At 37.9% G+C, this 18550-nt stretch overlaps 1 protein-coding gene across 7 annotated transcripts in view; it reads right to left on the minus strand.

Moving 5' to 3' along the window:
• si:dkey-237h12.3 (teneurin-3) overlaps window positions 1-18550 on the minus strand; it is a 236668-nt gene that overhangs the window by 203005 nt on the left and 15113 nt on the right. For all 7 annotated transcript variants that reach the window (XM_061724890.1, XM_061724889.1, XM_061724888.1 and 4 more), the window contains exon 3: window positions 15467-15745. In XM_061724890.1, the coding sequence (XP_061580874.1) occupies window positions 15467-15745 (279 nt within the window). The remainder of the gene's footprint in view (window positions 1-15466; window positions 15746-18550) is intronic.

The following is an 18550-nucleotide window of genomic DNA, read 5'->3' on the forward strand; positions in this document are numbered from 1 at the left end:
AAGCGAGCAAATGATGAAGAATGAGCTCTGAAATGTACTGTAAAATATGCATTTCACATTTTTATGCTGCTAGTGTAATTGATGTCTTTAACTTAAACCGCCTTTGGCATGTTATACAAGATTAAACATTACTTGAATTAAAATAACTGTACAGTATGGCTGCAAAATATATATTGAAAATTTATTGTCATCGTAATGTCATGATGCAATATCAATATTGCAAAAAAAAAAATGAAATAAACGTTACTGTGTTGAAGTGCCATGCATTCACACTCTGAATGTCAGTAATAGTTCTGCAGAATGGGATGGACATTCACAGCCCTATTTTTAATTAATATGACTATTTTTGCCATTGTTTTTATTTCCCCCAATACAGTAGAATATTTATAATATATTTTAAAAGAGCAGGAAGGTCCACAAGAGACTGTATTTACATGTGTGTAAGACACAACTATGTTGGTTCATTGCTAATTGCTGCCAGATTTTTAACACACACACACACACACACACACACACACACACACACACACACACACACACACACACACACACACACACACACGACAGTCGCACACACAGTCAGACACACACACACACACACACACACACACACACACACACACACACACACACACACACACACACACGTCTATGAGCAGTGTAATATCACGGAGTTTATGCCCAAAATGCAGTTAGAAATGTTGAGGGAGTTTTTGCACATTCCTCGATATTGCACTATAACAAAAAAATTATAAATTTAAAAGTAGGTTAAAATTTAAAAAAAAAAAATTTTTATTTAAAAATTTTAAAAAATAAAATCCCTCAGATGTCATTCAGTCTAAAGGAAGAAAAAAATACAAGTAAAATATTGTATTCTTGTGCAGTGAATGAATATGATTATTTGAGTTTCCAGCATGTGACCAAGCTCCACAGAGAACAAAGAGAGAATGTGACGTATGTTAGTGCGGAAGCTGCTATAAACGTACTAATATAACACGCCCCATCTGTGCGTCTGTGTATTGTGCTGCAGCTCCTGATGCACAACTGCTATCACCCAAATCACTGTCACAATACGATTTGTCATCATATACATAGTTTATAGTTTATAGTTTGTATTTGGATCCCCATTAGCTACAGCAGAACTGCAGCTATTCTTCCTGGGGTCCGACACATAATACACGGTACATTACAACAAAAAATTAAAAGCAAACCTAAAGAGGTAGTATATAAAAAAAAGAAAGGAAAAAATAAAAAATAAAGAAAAAAATAAAAAGGCTTTCCATTTAGATGAATAAAATCCATACATATTCTTACTTTTTATAACATCAACAAATTCAAACCATGTATAGTTATAGTTTCCACCAATAACCATATTTAATAAATATTAATTTATTTATATTATTTATCTATATGTATGTATATGTATATGTACTATCTACATTATTTATTAATTTATTATAATAATTAAATAAGTTATATATATATATTTATCCATTCAGGAGATTTTTCTTTACTAACATTTGAATTATTTTGTGTTAATAGTTTAAAGTGTTTGGGAAGTGGGTTCCATGCAGACGTAGCTCTGTACATCAACGTTCTTTTACCAGCGTTTGTCTTTATTTTTGGCAGTAAATCACCTCTAAGAGCCTGTCTTGTGCTGTAGCTATGATTTTCTGAACTGTAACATATTTTTGTGTATAGAACTTGCAGGGTTTTTGATATGGATACATTTATTACAAATATTAATAAAGAATGAAGCAGTTTTTCTCTTACCATTAACCAGCTGAGATTTCTATGCATTTTAAATACATTTGTTCTGAAATCCCAACCCAGGACCAAGCGAGCTGCTCTATTTTGCTTTCTGAAGTTTGTTTATCACGTCTGCTGTGAGGTTTGACCAGAACCACTGGGCAGCAGTCAAGAGTCCACAAGATTAAAGCTTGTGTTATGAATTTAGTTGACTTTAGTGACAAATATGTCCTGCATCTTCTAACGACAGAGATGCCACTTCCCATTTTACTAACCATTTTATGTATATGTATTTTCCATGAAAGATTGTCATATACATGGTAACTGAATTAGATGAAAATTCAATTTTCAATTATTTTTAAAATCTTTTTCCTCAATTATTAATGAATTGGTGATTTTAACCAACACTTACAGTTGGTTTTTTTTTTTTTGGGGGGGGGGGGGGGGGGTTGTCTATCAATTTCCCTTTCAGCAGTACTGGGCACAGATCCTCCGTGCAGGATTGCATTACCCGAGATGGAAGGCAGGACATTAAATATTTGTGAACACATATTTGTTACTGGACAGAAACAATGAAATTTCAGTGAGAAAATACAGCGCTAGGAACACGCGCCCTCCTCCCCTGTAGAAAAGCCCTCGATGGATCATATTCAAAAGGCTACTGTGTGCAGGATACCAACAAGTCTACACCAACATGTTCCACCTTATTATCAAAGTCAGATTAGACTAAACTGTTTGATATGTTGGTATCAAACAGTAAACAAGGTTTGAAATCCTTTCATTTGGGGTTTTTTTTTGGAGATGAAATGCTCAGATGACGTAAACTCCCTGAAATCCTGACTAAAGTCAAAGCCTTTAATGAAACATTTATTCATGTGTATAACACACTCAAATGCATTTCCACCGCTGATGAAAAGAACTACTACTTTAATTTCATCTGTCAGAAAGGAAATTAAAGCAGCTGAATACAATTAACACAATTCTTTTGTAGCTATTTACATCATGATACTTGCCCATTAAATTGACCTGTTTTAAGATGAGCGTTCCTTCACTGTGGTTCAGGGGCGTCAATTCAGAATGGCAAGGTACGGCAGCCGCCACACCTCGGCTTCAAGGGAAAATGTAAATGTTTGTTTTTTTAATACATTTATGGAATTACTCTGTGTCTATTTGTATTGATTATTCTATTACTTAATACATATAGAATAACTACAAATGCAAATCAGAACAACATGATCGATTTCACTAGTTATTATACACTGCAAAAACTGAAAATCTTAACAAGAATATTTATCTTATTTCTAGTTAAAATGTCAAATTTTTAGTCAAAAAAAATCTCATTACATTTAAGACAAGACTCAAAAACAACCATTTTCACCTGTTTCAAGTAGATTTTCACTTAAAATAGGTGGAAAAATCTGCCAGTGGAACAATATTTTTTTGCTTGTTATGAGAAGATAAATCTTGTCCCACTGGCAGATTTTTCTACTTATTTCAAGTGAAAATTTACTTGAAACAGGTGAACATGGTAAAATAACAAGTCATTTTTCTGGTGATGACTCTTGTTTTAAGTGTAATGAGATTTTTTGACTAAAAATTAGACATTTTAACTAGAAATAAGACAAATATTCCTTTTTTTTTTAGTTTTTGCAGTGAGCGAGACTGCATTTGAAAAAGTTCCAATTTTCTTGACCACACAGATAAGCTCCATAGACTTCTGTGATGAGTATTTGCTGGATGTGTTGATTGATACTCTAGTTAAGTTCTGTGACTCGTAACCTTGCCATACCTTAGCTTCCACTGAATTGACGCCACTGCTGTGGTTGTGCAAACTCTTGTATAAACTCTTTTTTTTTAATACTGCTGCAGCAAGCAGCCTTCAAGACTTGCTCCATAACTGTGAGCCATGTTTTGGCCTCATTGTCTTGGTAAAAGACACGTTGTAAGCTATGAACAAAACTGTGTGTAAAGAAAACGTAGAGGGGAGACATTTAAAGATTCAGGTGCAACGACCGCAAAGGAATCACCTTGCTCTCTAACTTTTTGATTGTCAACATCCAAAACTGTGGAGCAGAAAGGGTCAAACTCACAGCACCACAGCAATAAATACAACAAATATCCCTGAATCCAAAGATATAAGAGAAAAGAAGATTGTGAAAGAAAGCAGACATGAAACCAAGGCTGATAGGCTGGTCTAGTCTGGAGACAAACATCTGAACATCCACCGTCGATGCAGGAGAAGACGGAAAATCTATTTGGGCCCATATGAAACGAAAACAGATCGAGATAGTACTACAAATCCTGGCTATCCTCAAACATTTGTCTGTCTTTTTCAAGGTTATCAGCTTTCTCCGATCTCTGTGTGCTGTGGTTTTTCTTTCACTGCGATAAATAGAGAAATGGAGGTATGCTCCCTCAATTATTCACATTACAAGCAATCAGTGATCTACGCATCTCCCTGTGAGACTTTTGGCATCTCAGGGAAGCGAAACAAGAGAAAAATTGATTGCAAAAGGAGATACCAGACATACATGTAATTATTAGGAAATCCAATGCATCAACATGCTAATTCCTGTATGTATATTAATATTCATAGAGCATAAAAATGTCTTCCTTTCTATTTCCATGTTGCCCAGTAATACAATCCTTCGATTAACTTGTGTGATGAAATGAAATGAGCCATTTTCTCTTGAGAATGGTAAATAGTGGCCTCGTAATTGACAAATGTGGAGTAATTCCTAATCATAATAATCAGTCCTGCAGTGTCCCTCACGCGCGTGGGGGGTGAGGTGTCCGTGATGCTCTGCAAAGCTGCAAAGTTAAGAAACGCTGTTTGACAACGAGCTGGTGATGGAAAAATAGATGACGTGCAGAGCTTTTTTTAAGGTTGAACTGCGCCTTTGCCATCTGTAAGACCCAGCAGGAAGAGCAGCAGATGACGGTGAATGATGAACGTCTGCTCGGCCGGTCGACTCAATTTCGTTAAATTCACTTTATTTTAAACACCAATTCAGAATGGCGTTTCACTATGCACGAGGCATGTTACGGAAAAAAACATAAACGAGGCTAACCAAAATCCAATTTAATACAGTGCAGTTTAGTCCAATTACAATCCAACTGGTTATAATCTGTTTATAATCCCATTAATTCCAACTCACTCAATTTCATATTTCATTTTACTTTCACAAACTATCAACTATCACTCTGCTGCAAATCTCATTAAAATTTTGGATATTTGTATATATATATATATATATATATATATATATATATATATATATATATATATATATATAAATGATGAATCAACAATAGTTCAGTACATTCTTTTTACAATATTAAAAAAGAGAAAAGCACAAAATATATAAAGTGCTTAAATCTTAGGATTTGCTCTTTTATGCAGTCAATAATCTGCTAAAGAGACAGAATAAGACATTTTGAAAGGATCCCTTTTAGGTATTTTCTTTTCTTTGATTTTTTTCTCCATTTTTCTGTAAGGATTCAACATTAAAAATCAAACAATAAGCTAAAACAGAATCAGGGATGAAGAATAACTGAATACCATATGTGTGAAATTGTTTTATTTTTCCTGGTGGGTTTTTTACAATATCTTTCTATCTCATATAAATGATGGTTTGACAAGAAAAAAAAATGAATCTTACATTAGAGAGCAAATATTTTTCAATACTTCTTGGTAAAAAAAACTCCATCTTCACGATGATGCTTGTTGAAAATCCATCTTTGATGTATTCAAGAGAATCAGCCTCCCCTTTTTAATATGCTAATTTATACATCCAGACACAGCAAAGTCTAATCAGATCATCTACTCTGTGGGGGGCAGCTGTGGCATGAGAAAGAAGTTTCCACCAAGTGCTGCTGTTGTGCTAATGTCTCAAAACACAAAAATACACCAACAAGACAAGAATGACAAGAGTGACCTTGCACAATTTACAGTAGCTGGTGGTGCCGAGATAGAAACTGTGTTGGTCCACATTAGTGATCATGCTGTCACTTTGCTTCAAGGCACATCCAAACGTCAGCGACCTCTCGTTCGTCTGCAACAGATAGAGGACGGTGACCCCCTCAAGACTTCCCAAATCACTCCGAAATAGAAGCCTTCCCTTTGACTGATAAGCACAACACCTGCTATGACATGTCTTCTCTGAATCCCACGTCTGCTGTCACCCCCGAGCACTTACAGTGCCAACACTTAACCGGTGACAGCGTCAGACAGCAGACGAGTGATGGCAGTAAATGATGGCAATCAAAGCGCTCCGCCTCTTTTGACGAGCCATGAAATAAAGTCGAGGCACACACCTACCTAACCCAGCCTCCTATCAACAACTGCTGGCGCTGCACTGCAAAAACTCCAAATCTTACCGGGAATATTTGTCTTATTTGTAGTTAAAATGTCTCATTTTTAGTAAAAAAAAATCTCATTACACTTAAAACAAGAATCATCACTTGAAAAAACAACAATTTTCACCTGTTTCAAGTAGATTTTCACTTAAAATAAGGAGAAAAATCAAGATTTTTTTGCTTGTAATGAGAAGATAAATCTTGTCCCACTGGCAGATTTTTCTACTTATTTCAAGTGAAAATTTACTTGAAATAGGTGAAAATGGTCAAATAACAAGTTATTTTTCTTTGCTTTTCTGTTGTTTCTTTGCCTTTTGTTGTTTCATTGCTTTTCTGTTGTCTTTTTGCTTTTCTGGAGGTTGGTAGCCAAAAAAAGAAAGTTGATAATATAGGATACACTGCAAAAACTCAAAATCTTACCGGGAATATTTGTCTTATTTCTAGTTAAAATGTCTCATTTTTAGTCAAAAAAATATAATTACACTTAAAACAATAGTCATTACCAGAAAAATAACTTGTTATTTGACAATTTTCACCTTTTTCAAGTAAATTTTCACTTGAAATAAGTAGAAAAATCTTCCAGTGGGACAAGATTTATCTTCTCATTACGAGCAAAAAAAAATCTTGTTCCACTGGCAGATTTTTCTATTTATTTTAAGTGAAAATCTACTTGAAACAGGTGAAGATTGTTGTTTTGTATTGTTGTGTTGTAAGTGTAATGAGTTTTTGTTTTGAGTAAAAATGAGACATTTTAACTAGAAAAATAAGACAAATATTCTTGTTAAGATTTTGAGTTTTTGTGTGCTTTCTCTGCCGGTGTTTTTGATCTTCACAAATATCGCAGATGGTCAGCCCCCTCTGACCAAAGGACCCGCAACAGAAAGAAACACCTCTTTGGTGTTGTTTTATTAGTTTTTATGTTCGAACTTGTGCCAATGCTGAATTATGAAAGAGTCAGGGAAGATTCCTTCATGCCGCGATCAATAGGTTGATTGCACTGTCACAATACAAAGAACTGAGACAGGAGTTTGACAGATGGCGTGTCACCTCTGTCAGCGTGACGCCCCCCACCGCCCTCCCTGCATGCAAGTCTGCATGATTGCTCGCACATGTCTGCAAGTTTGCTTGATTTTTTTCTAATCTTAGAGTGGTAAAGTGTGAAAATAAAGTGAGACATGCAGGGGTGTATGTGCAACAAAGTCAGTACGCGCTCAGGAAAGCCTTTTTTAAGGCGGTAACGCTTTCATGCCTCCCAACTAAAAAGCCTTTGGTGCTCGCTGCGCCACGGCGTACTTTGCCAGCGACTCCTGCACTGATTTCATTAACCTTTTATTGGTGCTGTTCACACAATGAATCTGTGGTTCTGTACACAGCCATGAAACGTGCATGACAGCAGTGGTGCATCTGTGACCTGAACAAATTGAAATCCTCTTACTTATTTATTTATTTTTTTTGCAGCATCTCTTTTTAAACGGTACCGGATCAGAACACGGCGAGAAAGATACGCTGCATATACACTGACCAATGCTCCATGAAAAAGGTCAATGTGACACGCAATTTGCCACAGTTGCTCTGAAAGTATAAGGCCGGTAGATTTTTCTTTCACTGTAAATGATGGGCACCGCAGCGGAAGGTCGCCATCCTTTTCCCCGACTCCCTCCGAGACCACCACACACACACACACACACACACACACACACACACACACACACTCACATAAACCTCCAGTGATACGGTTCCTAAAGCCGCTGCGAGCTGTCATGAGGAGCTGCAGCTCTGTAGCTGCACTTCCTAACAACTAGGTGTGATCTTTTTCACACTCTATTAGGAATACAACTCAACTGGGCCATGCTATGTTTTTGCTGCATGCAGTCATTCATGTTTTATGAAGGGTATAATATTGATTTTTTTGAATCCGGCGCAGTCAACAATGGAGAGGAAAAAGAAATCGAGTCTCGTTGGTCGTGTTGACTTTTACTCAGAAGCTATATTCTGACCTAATGGCCTCGTATATTAATATTTATACAAAAGCACCATACTATAGCTGAATTCTTTTAATTTCAAAACATAAAAGTTTGTGCCTTTACTGCGAAAGCAAAACTTTTAACTCACAGTTCGTCCTTGTTTAGTATTGTCCTCGGTGTAGAACAGACAACAGAGCGCCGTTAAAGATTACACCACGCAAGAAGGTTTAAAATCTTCAATTTTCATCACTTTCAATTATGCTGGGATTCAAGAACCGAATTCCTTGTTCTAATTAAAAAGGGGAAATTGCATTCAGAGAGGAACAATGAAATGTGCACGGCTTGTTTCGATTATGCATTTTCAATTTTTCATGATATTTCAACAGATTTCAGTAGAAAAATGAAGACTTGAGGAGGACGGAAGAACTCGGGGGTCATCGATTCGCGCCGTCCGTAACCCAGGCAATAACACGCACTTGATATGTAGCCACAATTTAAACTGGTGACCTCTAACTCATTTAGTAGTTTCAATTAAATATTCATACGTCCCACCTGAGCAGTTATCGCTCCCGTAAAACTTATCCGTGGACACAGTTTTAAGGGACTGCCCTAAATAAAAGGCCCTCGTGGCCTTGAAATGATCGCTGATTGACTGGATACCTTTTGGGCTCCATGGAAATGCAACACTGGCCCATTTCACCAGTCAACCATCACACGACAGTGACCCAGTATGTCTCCTCAGACTCCGCTGCGATTGTGCCACTGCCGGTGGAAGTGCTAAAGGAAGCTCCATTTTACAAGGTCACATGTAAATGGAGGCATCAAAATGGTAATATATTCATTTCCTATCAATTTACACATTAAAAGGGAACATTTAATGAAAATATAAACTTTTTTTTTGTGCTCGGGATCATATATTTGCCATGTCTGAGTGTCACTACCATTTAAAACACTCCGACATATCGTAATCCTGTTAAGATTACTTTGTGTGGGGACCAAACGAAATTTGAAAATATGTCATTGAGCGAGCTGTTCAGATTTGCCAGCTCCTGTGATACTGTATCACACACGGAGTAGAATTACCCAGCTGGCTCGTATCTGTCTGCACTAACTTCACATTACCCTTAATCTGCAGTAGCTGGGAAGTGGGTACAGCAGAGGAAACACCTAGTGGAGTCAAGTGGCTCGCTTCATCCTCTAAAACTGTCTGAAAAGGGTGATTTTCAAAAGCGTGTTCCAGAAAGTTAATTCAGCCCTTAAGAAACTCTGTCAATTTTGAGGGAAGTAAAAGCATTTGCATCCTTTTAAAAAATGTAATAGTTGTGGATATTATGAGCTTTTAGCTTGACAACATTATCAGCTTCTAACATGTAGTTCATATTGGAGGTTTTTTTGCAAGGCCAAACAGTTAATGACTATCAGGGCTTCTAGCCTGCATATTATTCACGACTGGATTCATTAGCTTTAACAGAGAAAAAGAGGTGATTCATTATCACCGAGACGCAGGCAGCAGGTGTGCAGCTCGCAGGTTTGGTTTGCTGGTTAGCCATGTGGTGCAGTCGTACCATGCAGCTTCCACAGTTTGGATTCATTTATTTTAAGGACAACTTTCTGTATGCCCAAGCCTTCAATTAGGGTTGCCACCTTTCAGAAATAGAAATAAGGGACACCCCAATTTCAGCAGCGCAGGCGCCAAAAAAAAAGAAACATCCCCAAAACTTCTAAACTGCATAGAAATGTATTTATTTTATATGAAAAAACTAAATGCTTTGATTTGAAGTTTAAAGTGCTTTAATAGCGTTGAACTTGCATGACTGTACAGTAGGGATGGGCCGTATAGACTAAATCACTTATCATGATAATTTCTGGCATTTATCCCGATAACGATTAAAAAAAATACCAATACAAAAACGTCATCAACAGGAATCTTTCTTTCTTTCTTTCTCATTTCTCTTTCTTTCTTTCTTTCTTTCTTTCTTTCTTTCTTTCTTTCTTTCTTTCTTTCTTTCTTTCTTTCTTTCTTTCTTTCTTTCTTTCTTTCTTTCTTTCTTTCTTTCTTCTTTCTGGCTCATTTCTTTTTCTTTCTTTCTTTCTGGCTCATATCTATCTTTCTTTTTAGGCTTCTTTTCTTTCTTTTTAGGCTTCTTTCTTTCTGGCTCATTTCTTTCTTTCTCTCTCTCTCTTTCTTTCTTTCTTTTAGGCTCATTTCTTTCTTTTAGGCTCATATCTTTCTTCCTTCCTTCCTTCCTTCCTTCCTTCCTTCCTTCCTTCCTTCCTTCCTTCCTTCCTTCCTTCCTTCCTTCCTTCCTTCCTTCCTTCCTTCCTTCCTTCCTTCACGTACATTGTGCGTGGATTTAACGCAGAACCATAAATCCGGCTTTACACAATCATCGACAGGAATTTATCGTTTTTTACCGTGAGATGACAAATTCTTACCGTGGGGAATTTTTTTGGCGGTTTATCGTGAACGGTAAAATATCACCCATTCCTACTTTACAGACAATCATATAGCAACTGAAATAGCCTCCTATGCTACGTATGTCCACATCAGCCCAGATGTAGAATAAAGCTACAGGTGAAGAATATGGTGTAAAAGTTAATTTATTTCAATAATTCAACTTAAAGGGGACCTATTGTGAAAAACAGGGTTTTTCTTGCTTTAACATATATAAAGTGGTCTCCCCTCAGCCTGCCAACTCAGAGAAGGAGGAAAGCAACCAAATTCTGCAGTGTCTGTACAGCTGCCCGGATGAGCCGTCCAGTGTGATGTGGATCTACGAGTCGTTCAGATTCTGCTCCCGTCTTTACGTAACCAAAATGCGATTTACATAGTTTGGCCTCCGATGTGTGAAACCACGCCCACAACTAACTCTGGCCGGAACAACAACAACAACTAACTCCGCCGGCCGGAGCTTCCGCCATTTTTTTGTAGCGGTGTATCGCGTCATTCAGGCAGCCAATCAGCACAGAGCCTCATTATCATAGCCCCGCCCACTCAGAATCCTGCATAGATAATGAGGTTAGAGAATGAGATGATAAAGACATGGCTCAGAGGCTGAATTTCTAAATAGCAAAAACAATCAAAAGCTTGTTTTTAAGACATTCAAGGCCTTATTATAATAGGTCTTAGATGCCATAATAGTTCCCCTTTAATTCCCAATTACGTAACAATTCAAGGGACGGGTGGCAACCCTACCATCGATGCATCTGCAGCGTAGCTCTGTAAACTGCAACCCAGCCGTGCATCGACCCTCACTCGGGGTCAGAGCCGCCTCCCCCCCCCAGACCTGATTCAGTGCAGAAAATAAACCTGCTCTTCACCACAGCACACTGGAAAGATTAAGTCTTAAGATTTATCGAGTCTTTGAGTCGCAATCAAAAGTCAAACAGCTGTACAGCGGTGCTTGATCAACATGAACAATGCTCATAGAGATCAAAGTAGCATAATGTGGACCGTTTGAGGCTTGAGGAGAATTTGATTTCATGTAATCCAAAACAACCATGAAACCAAACAGCTCCAATCTTCTCCACCTGGCTTTGTGCTAACGTTACCTCATAACTTATGCAAGCTTCTCATCATTTTCATCATTTTCTCCTGGAAATGAGCTGTAAGTACCCAGCCCACACAGAGCCGGGACTTTCTGACCTTGCTTTCTGAAGCTGTAGGTGTTGCTTTTGCAGAGTCAAAGTGGAAATCCCGACCACAGCTTTGATAGCTGATTTCTGTACATAATATGCCTTATTACACATAAACACAACAAAGTTTGGGAAGATCTATATGTTTCATTTCAACATTTCAAAAGCGCTTTTCATATCAGATACAGATAGAGAGAAGCCAAGAGGTAAAGATGATTGTTGTATCTTTTATGAATGGTCTTTAAGAATGGACTATTCAGTGAATAACATGTCTTTCCTCGACATCAGGGGTCTTCAACCGGGGGTCCGCGACCCCTAGGGAGGCCATGGAGGTACTGCAGGGGGTCCTCCAACTTAAAAAGCTATTTTAACCTAAATAATTTGTGAGAGTTAAAAAATAATAATAATAACAGTAATATATAGGCTATATATATATATATATATGATTGCGAAAACTCCATTAACAGGCGATAATAATCTACTTTTAACAATAACTATTTAGTCTACAACTTTACATAAATGATTCCCATGACGTGAGTCATGTGACTAATGTCAGCTTTAGAGCGGAAAAACGAGCTAGCTAGATGTTTAAGAAGAGAAAATTAGTTGCAAAATTGACTTGGCTATTTCCTATTTAACGCTAGTTAGACCTGAAGGATAAATTTGTGACAATAACGAAGCCTAAAGCTGGAGATTGTTACGTTACAGTTACAATAACCCAGTCAGGAATTGGTTAATAAGGTGATATAAGCAGAATAAAAGACATTCAAAAGTTATTATAAGCCAGGCTTAAAACTTGACACATAAAAAAAAGGGAAAAAATAAGAATTAAAGCTGCAAGCAGCAATGAACGGACCCTCGCGCGTGCAATTTTCACCAATAAAAGTCAAGGACTCAAGACTAAGTCCGAGATCACCACCCATGACTCTTTATATCAAACCATTCAAAAGTTATGGCAGAAAGTAGGAACTATCAAATATGGACCAATCAGATGAAGGGAGGGGCGCGCTTTTTGGCGTCTATCGTCGCCACGGTAACGCTTTTCACTGAGAAAAGTAATGCCCATCGTCACAGGATGGAGACGTACATTTTGATGTATAACACACCTGGGTGCACATTACGGTTCGGGCAAAGAAGCGGCCGAAAAAATGGCATAATTTGCGCCGAAATTACACGATTAATTCAAAATGGCCGACTTCCTGTTCGGTTTCGGCCATGGCGCCAAGACACTTTTCTTCAAGTTGCGACATGATACAGGTGTGTACCGATTTTTGTGCATGTACGTCAAAACCGTATTGTGGGGCTTGAGGCACAAAGTTTTCTAGGGGGCGCTGTTGAGCCATTAATGCAAACCATTAAATATCACATTTTTCGCCAGGCCTGGCTTGCGTGCAAAATTTGGTGACTTTTGGGGCACGTTTAGGGGGGCAAAAAGGCCCTCCTTTCGTCCGAAGAAAAACGAGAAAAACAATTCCTACAGATACAATAGGGCCTTCGCACTTCTAGTGCTCGGGCCCTAATTCCCTGCTCTGTTTTTCTCTCATCCAAGGAGTCCCTGGGCTAAAAAAGGTTGAAGACCCCTGATCTACATGTCCTCTAAATGTAGTTATTTAAGTTGTTCATAGATACTGTGGATATGATAGAGAGATAGATAGAGCTCACAAAATAAAACAACTCTTAACTATGAGTAACTTTCTTTTTAAAACACATTATTCTGTAAAGGTGATTCCAATGATGCATTTGCATTTTGCAAAAAACAAGTCCTCTTATTCTGCCCTGGTCCCGCGTGGGTCATTATGGGCTGCACACCATCAAGACGGCCACTCGTGACCACTCAGGGTCGGTGTTTGAAAGGGCTGACCCCTCTCTCTCCCAGAGATTAACATCTGCGGATGCTGCGCTCCGTGGATGAGCTCGGGCTTCGGTACTAGTCTGTGTCAAACACTCTGTAGAACAGAGCAAATTAGAATGAAATATTGAGTTCATTTATGAATAAGTGGGGCTGAACGGCCCCTTGTCGGAGCTTCTGCATGCATATTGAGTTGATAGAAACCTCTGGATGGGTCATTTCTCTTAGCTGCTTCATTAAATAGTGAAAGTCAAAAGTGCAATGCCTCCTGACAAATAACAAAAAAAAAAAAAAAAAGGACCGAGATCCATCGAGGTGCGGACGGAAGGAAGTCTTTCTACACTATAGGCTCAAAGTTTTAATGAAAAAGGGATTTACAGCAATAAAAACATGTTATTCTTGGACAAACCAGAACAAGACTTGACTAAAATGATTGTCTGGTGAGTTCCATCTCAGAGGGACTTACAGAGGAGCAGCAGCATCTTCTGGAGATGTTTCCAACCAAAAAATAAATACAAATCTCCGGAGCAGACGCCTTAGGGCTGTGTGTTTGTAAGTGTGTGTGTTTGGGGTCAAGCAGTTTAAGTGATGCGGGGCAGGAGAAATCAAAGCTCAGCACACAATCTATTAAAGCCGAGCTTTGCGCCTTCTTGCTTCTTGGTGATACGGTTTCCTTCTTGGCATACACGACTACGGTGGGAGTCAAGCGCTAAGGAGGTCAGGACATATTTACTGGCACCTCTCTGGTTAGGGCAGCGCTTTTACCGACTCAGATGTGTACAGTGTACTTAGAGGAGGGCAAAAAAAAAGGCCAGATACACCAACAAATACCTGTGTTCGAATTCTGACGGCATTTTGAAAAAAGGTACACGGCTTTCTTAGCTCACCCCGGAGACAAGTTCGCCGTGATGAATGCTGTCATTAAGAAAATGACTCGTCTCAAATGTCAGACTGTAACCAGTGTTTTTGATATAAAAATTGATAGCATGAGAACAACAAGCCATCTTTCCCCTTTTTTTCACCCTCCCTTTAATGTTCTTGCCAGGAAAGTGTAATCAACCATAATTATTCAAACCGCCTGCCACTCTTTGATACCATCGATTTTCTTAAAATAATTAGAGCTTTACATTGCATGTGCTATCACGGCGATGGCTCCCAGTGTAATGATGATGAATGACAGACGACGTCCAGAGCTGCAACTTCAGAAAAGGGGGATTTCAAAGAAGAAGCGAGACACATGAAAAAGCTAAATCCAAACTGCTAAGTAGCGACTAATGAAAATGCTAGCAGGGAAACAAAAAACTGAAAGCGATAAAAAACAGCTACACATGTCAACAACCCCATGGATGTTGCCTCCGATTGAGGCACTGCAGAGTTTCCCTCTTCAAACAGAGAAGCCCAATCCTCCATCACAGGTTTCCAACATGATCAAATTTGCACTTCAAACCATTGTGTCCATTTAATCAGCCATTATGTATGCCCAGTCAACCACTGGAGAATTTCTAAGCAAAAATCTCAGGCCGAGGCGCACAAAGATATCTTTGATTAAACGATAGCCCATGGGGAAACTTTATCAAACTACTCGGCTTCCTGCGGAGAAGGAACCAGGTGACTAGCAACTACTCAATCTGAAAGCCACATTCCTCCCTGAATGCAGGAAGGACTCCTGCCTTTGATCCAAACAAAGACAGCTGCGAATGCCCCTCCAGACGGCAGCCCCACCAATCGCGCTTCCGCCGCGTTCCACCAATCAGGGCCCTCGTCTCCAGACACCAACCGTAATCCAGCCTACCGCTGCTCTTTCTACACGCTGATGTCTGGCCCCCCTTTGAAAAGGCAATGGGAACATGAGCTGCAAACAAATGAGCGTTTTGAAATAAAAGGAATGGGAACGTGTGCCCTAACTCACCCATCTCCGTGTCCGATTTATTGTCCATTTCCGTGTCGGTGAGCGTGAGCGCTGAGTTAGAGCGACTGGAGAGGCAGGAATTCTGCTCCGATTTTCTTGCCCCCGTCCCCCAAAGAGTCATGGTACGTTCCGGTGAAACAGGTTCATGGTTTTCTGTGGCGGCCGGCCCCCTGGAGTAGCTGCTGAGCGGGTGGGACAGGCCCGTCTCGGGGCACAGAGCCAGGCCTCGGCGAGCGGGCGGCTCGCAAATCCCCAGCTGCCTCAATGAAAACGTCTGTCCTGTGAATGACAGCGAGCAGTAAAGTTAACAAACCAAGCAGCAACGTGGTTAATAGCCAAAGAGCACAAGCACTAGGGAAAAACACTGGTAGTGACGAGGGAGGGGATGCTGTTGAGATGAAACATCCTCCCCACGTCTCCTGCACCAACATGGAAAACCTCATTTATTCCATAAATGGCTCTACATGCTGCACACGTAGCTGGAAAAGAAATCCTCATCTTCCTTACAATGAATTATCCACTCATTAGCAATATTTAGACTCATCACTATACCACGCTATATTATTATATTTTTTTCCATTTTTATTGCACTTATTTATTTATGTTGATCTTGAAGGACCCACACATAAAACCAGCAAACAAAACACACACAGCAAGTTGCTAGTCTTTAAATACTGGAGATCAGGGGGGGATATTGATCGAAATATTTTATTGGATACCAGTGACAAAAATGGAATATAAATATATAGTAAAATAAAATGTAAATGTATGTTGTTGTTTTTTTTTTCTTGCATTTAAATTTGAAAATACAATTTGAAGACCTTAGCTGTCTTTTATTATCTTGAAGTTTAAGTTATATGTTCAATTTTAATCTGTTTTTGTATTTTTTTTTTCTCATTTGTAATTGCTGGGATTTATTACTGCCTTATCTAATCTTACTACTACTATTACTCTAATAATAATAATAATAATAATAATAATAATAATAATAATAATAATATATTTTTTATCCAAATCTGTATCAGTTATTGAGAGATGTGTATCGTGATTTACAGAAGTGGATGGTTTGGATTCTTTCCTAGGTGAAATCAATGTCCCACATTAAATGTGTTCACGTATTTTACTGTAAGTATTTTCTTATCTGGAATCTTGAATTGCCTAGTTGCTGAATTGTGTTACACAAATAATCTTGCCTTGCCTTAATTATGCACAATTAAATAAAAGCTTTTGAGACAATTGTCAGAGGAAATTGGTGTCTGACAGACAAATTTAAAGCCAAAAATAGAAACATTTTCTTATTTCCTGTGTTTCAGTAGAGCTTCTTAAATACCCAAAATGTCATAATTTATAATGTTTTTGATTTCTCTCTCTCTCTCTCACTCTCACACACACACACACACACACACACACACACACACACACACACACACACACACACACACACACACACACACACACACACACACACACACACACACACACACACAGTAAAAGGAACAAATAAAGCATCCCACACAAAATGAGCTCTTTTTCCACCAACAACATTAAATCTGCCATTTGATGTGACGATGTAAAGAATGGTCGTTAACTCTTTTATGTCTGCATTTAAAAAAAAGAAAACTACATTTATTTCCTAAACTTCATCATGAACCCATTAATTCTGAAATGGACACCAATTAGCACGAAGAAAATGTACGCGACTAATGGATAGATTTTCTGATTGCAATCTTATGAGCCCAAGGAGTGCCATAAAATAGAATAAACTGCTGAAACTTTTTTAATTATAGAAATTAAAGCAGTTTCTAACAGTCAATTAAGAGAGTATTCCGTATTGAGTTTTTTTTTCTTTCTTTTTTTCTTATTTTAACTTAGTTCAGCATGGTATGAACATTTTATGGGGTCAGAAATCCAGTGCAGTCCTCCCAAAATGGCCATACTCTCTGACAATTTCAGAAAATAAAACTTAATTATGCCTGCATGATATGTTTTAGCTGTGTTTACTATGAGGTTTTGTTTTTTTTCCTGTCAAGTGGGCACAATTAAAGTGGAGGATAGAACTGAGATTTTGTAGAATTCAGTAAACAAACAGAAACCCAGCATCTGTGTTCATTTGGCAATTAAGTCTCACACTACTAAACCACAACTGGCAAACATGGATAAGGAATTTAGTTTTTTGTGATATTTAACAAAATATTTTCTGAATATTGAGGCTTCTACTTATGCAGCTAGTTCTGAGATTAATATAGGAATGAATGAATGAATGAATGAATGAATGAATGAATGAATGAATGAATGAATGAATGAATGAATGAAGTTTATTCAATCATTACAACACAAAAACAACACAACACCAATAATCATGTGTTGAACAATGACTGAAAAGGCAGAAGCAGACTGCTTATAAAAGCCTATCTTATATTATCAACTTTATTTTTTTTTGGCTACCAACCTCCAGAAAAGCAAAAAGACAACAGAAAAGCAAAGAAACATTAACAGATAGTCAATCGCACTTATAAGCTTTAAAAATAGCTTTACGAACCATTTTCTTAAAAACCAAAAGAGAATGACATGTTTTTAAATTCATGTTGGCATCATTCCAGAATTTAACTCCGTAAATTGCAGACACCTCTAAGATTACACTGCAAAAACTCAAAATCTTAACAAGAATATTTGTCTTATTTCTAGTTAAAATGTCTCATTTTTAGTCAAAGAAAATCTCATTACACTTAAAACAAGAGTCATCACTGGAAAAAACAACAATTTTCACCTATTTCAAGTAGATTTTCACTTAAAATAAGTAGAAAAATCTGCCAGTGGAACAAGATTTATTTGCTTGTAATGAGAAGATAAATCTTGTCCCACTGGCAGATTTTTCTACTTATTTCAAGTGAAAATTTACTTGAAACAGGTGAAAATTGTCAAATAACAAGTTATTTTTCTGGTAATGACTCTTGTTTTAAGTGCAATAAGATTTTTTTTTTTTACTAAAAATGAGACATTTTAACTAGAAATAAGACAAATATTCCTGGTAAGATTTTGAGTTTTTGCAGTGTATCCTATATTATCAACTTTCTTTTTTTGGCT

The sequence above is a fragment of the Cololabis saira genome, chromosome 7, assembly GCF_033807715.1.
Source record: "Cololabis saira isolate AMF1-May2022 chromosome 7, fColSai1.1, whole genome shotgun sequence".
NCBI classification, from domain to species: Eukaryota; Metazoa; Chordata; class Actinopteri; order Beloniformes; family Belonidae; genus Cololabis; species Cololabis saira.